Source organism: Anopheles cruzii, chromosome 2 (assembly GCF_943734635.1).
Source record: "Anopheles cruzii chromosome 2, idAnoCruzAS_RS32_06, whole genome shotgun sequence".
NCBI lineage: Eukaryota > Metazoa > Arthropoda > Insecta > Diptera > Culicidae > Anopheles > Anopheles cruzii.
In genome coordinates, this window is record NC_069144.1 from 37,908,504 (window position 1) to 37,914,787 (window position 6,284).

The 6,284-nt window shown below is 49.4% G+C and overlaps 1 protein-coding gene across 1 annotated transcript; it reads right to left on the minus strand.

Annotated features, from left to right (window-relative positions):
- Window positions 1-2,389: 2,389 nt before the first annotated feature.
- Window positions 2,390-5,227, minus strand: LOC128267218 (RNA-binding protein 45). Its single transcript, XM_053004018.1, has 6 exons — window positions 5,023-5,227; window positions 3,911-4,765; window positions 3,615-3,842; window positions 3,261-3,535; window positions 3,059-3,188; window positions 2,390-2,410 (listed from the first exon to the last, which is right to left on the minus strand). Exons 1-5 carry the CDS (start codon window positions 5,225-5,227, stop codon window positions 3,114-3,116), a joined length of 1,638 nt encoding a protein of 545 aa, XP_052859978.1. The 3' UTR covers window positions 2,390-2,410; window positions 3,059-3,113.
- Window positions 5,228-6,284: the final 1,057 nt, after the last annotated feature.

Here is a 6,284-nt window from a genome sequence, read left to right on the forward strand (position 1 = left end):
ACAAGAGTCGGGTTTTACTACTACGGGTCCTTAGCGCGATGCCACCCAATATATTCGAAACGTTGGCTCAGAAATATGATTTTGAGCTGCACACAATCCATGCAAAATCATTGACTTTACTTGGGAAATAATTTAAAGAAAAGGTTTAATTCTTCGTATGTACGATAAAGGAATTCTACGAATGCTCAAACCCCCCCCCCTTTGATCGCATCGAGTCACCGCTGATCAGCAAGAAACGCCGATCGGCGTACAAAGGTACGCGAAAACAATGATGAGAGGGAAAATACCACAATTACTAAGACCTAATTTTGTTCGCTTGCCCGCACTCAGACGAAAACACCTTAAATATTGAGCGCTTATGCATACTAAAAATTCAAACTAGCATAGGTTACGGGAAATCTCATGTGGATAATATATAATTCTCCTCAATGGTCATCTCCAGATCGAGTGATCACTAGAGCGGGGCAACGCACGATGACAGACAGGGAGGGAATCATACATTCAAAGTGAAACTAATCACTTGTAATTAGTAAAATAATAAAAATGGAAATAAAGCAAAGTGCTGTACACAGAACCAATGATGGAAGGAAGTTAAAGATCCAGTAACATCGTTTCGCACCATTCGTAAAGTAAGCCGTTACGCGCCGTAAAACGTAGAATGAAAAGTTTGGTTTGGCCAGGGCAAAACCCAAATGGGCGGGTGGGTGAAGGGGGATCCTACACGTGCCCGGCAGACACATTGCGCGAAGGAAGTTCGCATGCATAGGATTCGAAAACGAAAGAGGTGATGAAACCATACGTCGTTTGCGTTCGATGGGCTTTTCCTGGTCGAAGCCACATCGCGCGTCCGTTTTAAGATTTTGCCAGGGTTAGTGTGTCCGGTGGTCCGGTGGTCAACTGAGGGTGTATATGGTAAGCTTAATCTTGGAAAGCGTATAGGCGTTCAGTTACAGCTAATATGCATGAAGATCGTGCAGTTGCAGTTCTGGTCAATGTGTGCGTGTGCAGTTCTCCTGGTCTTCTCGTCCATTCACTCGCACGTTACTGACGAAGTTCGCTTACTCTTGCTTTGAAATGATATTGATGTAATGGCGTGTGATCGTGTGTCGTTATTTGCCACGTCTCTAACAAATCAAACCCATCGAATCTGTACACCGTAAATGTCCTCCTACTCGTATACTCTAATTAGTCACTGTAGTGATTCGTGCCAGATGATGTACGTCCACGTACGTTGTTCTGTTTATAGTAGTGTTTTCCGTTCGATTCTCTTCTGCTTCCGTGTTCTGTATCTGCCGGCTCTCCATTTACACGCCCTGCCACAGTTTCATCTAACCGTATCGTATTGCTTTTATCAGTTTTGGTTTTCCTTCTCCACTCCACTGTTCTGTTTGTCTCTTCAGTCGCTTCAGCTGGGGCGTGCGCTTCGAGTGTAGTATTCTGATGTTCTTCCGTTTCGGTCGCTCTGTCGGTCGTCGGAGTGTCCAGTGTCCTCGCGGTGTAGAGTATATAGGCCTATAAACAGTGAAGCGCGGAAACACGCAAGCCGCCGCCGGCCGGCCGGCCTCAAAAGCGATCCAAGCGAAATGTATTCACACAACGTAACAACAGCACCACCGCACCCACACACACCATCCATCATCCGCCGCACCGTGGCGAACTAGGTATGGCAGGGGAATGTGGAACAAATGCGCAAATGAACCGCTATTGCTATTGGATGCTGGTGATGAATATTGTATGGCGACAGGATGATAGACGGCATGTGAGGCGTCATTTGCGTTCGATTTCGTTCTTCACGTCCATTGAAGGTGGTCCATTTTCGTAGATCGGTCCCGTTCGGTGTTCGGTTCAAAGGGAGGTAGAGTGTCCGGTAGAGTTCGAACAGGATTTCGGGACGAGAACAGGTCAATCCGTCCAGTACAGGCAAAGAAGAAACAGAGGCAGGCAGGGAGTGTGGTGAGTGGAAGGATATTGGACAGCAGGAGACAGAGTGTGTGACATAGCGTGGCGGGTAGGCGAGCACACGGCAGTGGAGCGGTAACCATCGTCTCGAGATCACTTCGTCATCGTACGGTAGGGGTGTGTGTACGTAGTAGTAGTGGCCACCTTCCACTCTTTGCTCTGTCCGTCGTTTCCCCGTCCTTCGCTGGGTTCGTTTGCTGCGGATGCAGAACAGAGTGGCGCACAGTTTCTCTGATTCAAGAGTAAGCGGTAATGGTACCGTGTAGAGTACGAGTTCCTTCAAAGTGCTTTGTTTTTTTTTTCATGTAGTAAAAGTGCGGTTGGTTTCGTGATCGTTATCGTTCGGTTGGTTCGGTAGGTGGTGGTACCTCAAACGTTCTCTGTACGGGGTTTGTTTGTTTGTTTTCTATCGTTCATTTCGTCTCTTGCGTTATAAAGTAGTTTATGAATTCTGTGGAAAACAAATTGGTTTAGTGTGTTACAAAAGGTCAGCTCGGATAATGGTACGAAGGAACGCTACTAAAATGGTTAAGGGCGGTGCACTACGGATAGAACGGAAAGCAAACCAGCACACTGATGCATCGAGGATAAGGAAGGCAAAAAAGAGCAAGCAAAAGATCGGAATACTGAAAAACTCCGGCCCGTCCGGCTATCGTTCGAAGGGTTCATCACGCGGTTTAGGAACAAACAAAGACAGTATCATTAGAGTGTTTCCAAAGTGTTCTACCGTGTTCTAGTTACACGCAGATTGTTAGCAAACATTTTCTTTGCGTCACGCTACTGTCGCACGAATACCTTTGTGGTCACCATGAAAAAGATCTCAACCACCCACCAGAAATTGTAGTTAAAGGATTATTGCTTAACAAAACAACCCTTCTACTAACAGGTGACAGGTATAAAATGCACACGTTAAGAAGACTGATGAAGCTTTTACAAACTATAGAGTGTCTGTTAGCCACATGATAAACGATTGCACGTATGATGTTTGTGTTTGTTTGTTCTCGTTTCTTCCTCACGCCACGCATATCCATCCCATGTTGGTGTAAAGTTAGTAAACTAATGGCTTTAGTCAGTGTGATAGTAAACAACTCATACTTACCACCGGAAGCAGAAAAGGGGGGACCGAGAGAGGCACAATCGGAGGACCGGCCCCATTACTCGTTCTCTAGCCGCTCATCATGGCGCATACGTTTCCGTCGATCATTGCTTGGTTCTTCCGCTTCAAGGACCTACAAAGAAGCGAATGCGGTCGATCAGTGAGACAAACCCACCACCATCCTCGCCCTCGTCGATGGCTTCACCTTCAAGCGAACGTTCAGTATTTCGGCACCGTGTAGCTGCTTGATCGCTTTCTTGGCCGATTCTTCCGACGCGTACTTGGCGTAGCCGCAGTTCTTGTTCGGCAGCAGATACACATCGATCAGGTCCCCGAACCGACAGAACGTTTGCTTCAGAACGCTCGTTGGAAGTGCCTTCGGAATGCACACGATGAAACAGCGTTGAGCGACCTCGGCATTCGCATTGGCCATCGGCAGTGGTGGTGGCAGTGGAACACTGCAGAACGCGGCATCACGATCTACAAAGTGGTTTGCGATGCGAAGAAAGATATCCGTTATTGAGACACTTCCTTCCATGTCCCTGCATGCCCAACGTACCGTTCGCTGCACCGTTGAACGGATCGATTGGGTTGCTGTTGTTAGCGCCAGCACCTCCACCAACAACGCCAACACCGCCACTACCGCCCATACTGCTGACGGTTTCATGCCCAAGCCGGATGATCAACCTTTCGCCGGGCGGGTACTCGAGTCCGTGGATCTTATCGCGAGCATACATTGCCGATTGGCCATTATTGTACACAACCGTTGCCGTTACGTTCCGATTATCTGTAAGGGAACGATTTCTCATGAACATCTAACGACGCTACGATCGTAGGAACAGCGACTCAACTTACTGAAATCATTGTTAATCTGACAATAGTCCAGTCCGGGAATGATGTCGAAAAGACGCCATAGTTGATCCTGATTCAGCACCGGGCTGCACAGGACTGTGAGGGTCGTTTCGTTCGCATTGGCCACCATTCCACTGTTCGATCCGCTGTACCCACTGAAGGCACCGAATTCCGTCGTTCCGCCTCGCCGATCACCGCCCACACTGGACAGAGCGCGGCGTCCATCGTTACCGGCGTTACCCATCGCCGCAAAGCCCAGCATCGCACCCGTTCCGGCAGCGACCACTGATCGGCGATCGTCGACGAACCCGTTGCCGGTATTGTTGGTTCCTCCGCTTCCGAAGTTTCCACCTCCACCGACGAAACCTCCAACACCTCCGCCGCCACCACCACCACCACCGCCACCACCGGTACCACCACCGCCGCCACCGCCAAAGTTTTCGTTCGACGAAACCGATGCATTGCGCGGGGGTTTAGGTTCCGCAAAGACGGCCTTATACTTGGCGTCGCAGCCCTCGAACGCTTGGGCGGCGTGCAAGAATCGGCCAAACTTGACGTACGCAAACCCTTTACCCTCCTTGGTCACCTTGTCGCGGATTATGGTGACCAAGTCGACCGTGCCGTACTTGCCAAACTCCTCCCGGAGTGCCTCCTCCGTCATATCCTTTGGAATGATCACGAACAGCCGCAGATACTTTTCTTCCTCGTTTTCCGTCTGCTTCCGCGACCCTTGCTGCCGGTTGGCCGCGACCAGCACCTTGATCGGGCGCGTATTGTTGTCGCCCACACACTTCCCATTCATTTCCTCGAGAGCCCGCGCAGCATCGGACGTTTTCGCATACTTGATATATGCAACACCTTGAACCATGCGAACGAACGGGGTGAGAAAGAGCGAGAAAAACGATTATATGCTACGAGTGAAAGAGTACACAAAACGGGTAAATGCCAAAGAAAGCTGCCTAGTCTGGCGCAGCAGCTGTCCTTCCACCCCCGCACCACCCTCGCCATCTCGTTCTGAATCGGCAACGTCACATGGCAACAACAGTTCATCATCGTTCATCTAAGCAGCCTCCGAGCAGAACGAAGCCTAAATAAATCCCTTCCGACCTGCGTACCTTTCCCTTCGCCCGTCGTGCGATCCTTAACGATCCATATTTCCTCGATGTCGCCAAACTTTTCAAAGTGTTCGCGCAGATTCTCCTCCGTCACGCTCTTACTGCAAATGATAAACAATCGCGACATCGGCGGAATGTCGGCCGGGCTTTTTTCATCGTTGAAATTGTTGCGGCTCGAGGAGCCGCCCGATCGACGTTCAGCCATGACTGTTTTCGATGCGTCGTCGTCGTCGTCGTCGTCGACGCTTGGCGTTCCTTGGCGATACTTGCACGACGATATTTCGCAAGCGAAAGGATATTTCACGTATCACACACAACACACACGGCACGGGGCCGCAGGACACGAGAAGGACTTGGACGTTTTACTACGAAAAATGGACAGGACTAAACAGGACACGATTTCGGGCGGCAGACAGCACAAAAACTACACACAGCTTGCTACGAATCTCGATTACACACAAAAAATGCACAGCGCGCCGAGGGCACTCACGAGCGCCCTGTTCGCGATCTGACATTTTGTCAACACACATTCGTTGACAGCTACAGTGGTGGGCATGATGGCGCGAATTTGTGGTACACAATAGGGATGCAAAACATCGTCCATCGAAACTCTTGCCCGCCGTGCATCGTTTGTATGCTTGCTTTTCACCGTTTTTTCCATTTTTCAGCTTTTACTGCCCCATTAGAAGCAATCGCAGATCACACTTTCCACCGTGGGCCAAAAGGATAGGCAGTTGAATTTTCACCGGGTAAAATTGCTAACCAAAATCAGCTGAGAGAGTAAACAATAGGCCCGATGGTAAGCGATTTAATAATAATTGCAGCATGCAGTCGTTGTCGGTGGTAAAAATTCATCAGCGTGTTAGCACCATTTAAATACAGCTTTCCTCAATCGTTTGCTGATAAGATAACAAAAGAAGGTGCACTTCTGATAAGCAAGATTCCACACAAGTCTACATACGCCCCGTCCCGGTCATGCCCATGCGCTATGTTGCTCTCTTTTGCGGCCTCTGTCTTCCTCGCTCCGACACTCTTTTCGTCGTTGCAGCGGATTTGCGGTGGCCTCTCTGTTTGTCACAGCGCAGTCAGTTTTGAGCTATCGGAAGGAATGAGTTTCGTTTTTTGACCGTGTCTTGTCTGCGAAACCGTTCGATCTGATTAGAGTGGAAATTTTCAGTCCCAAATCTTCCACCCCAGGCTCCAACATCGTCGCCCGCGTCGTCGTCTTCGCTGTCGAATCGGTAAAGATAGTGGAAAATCGC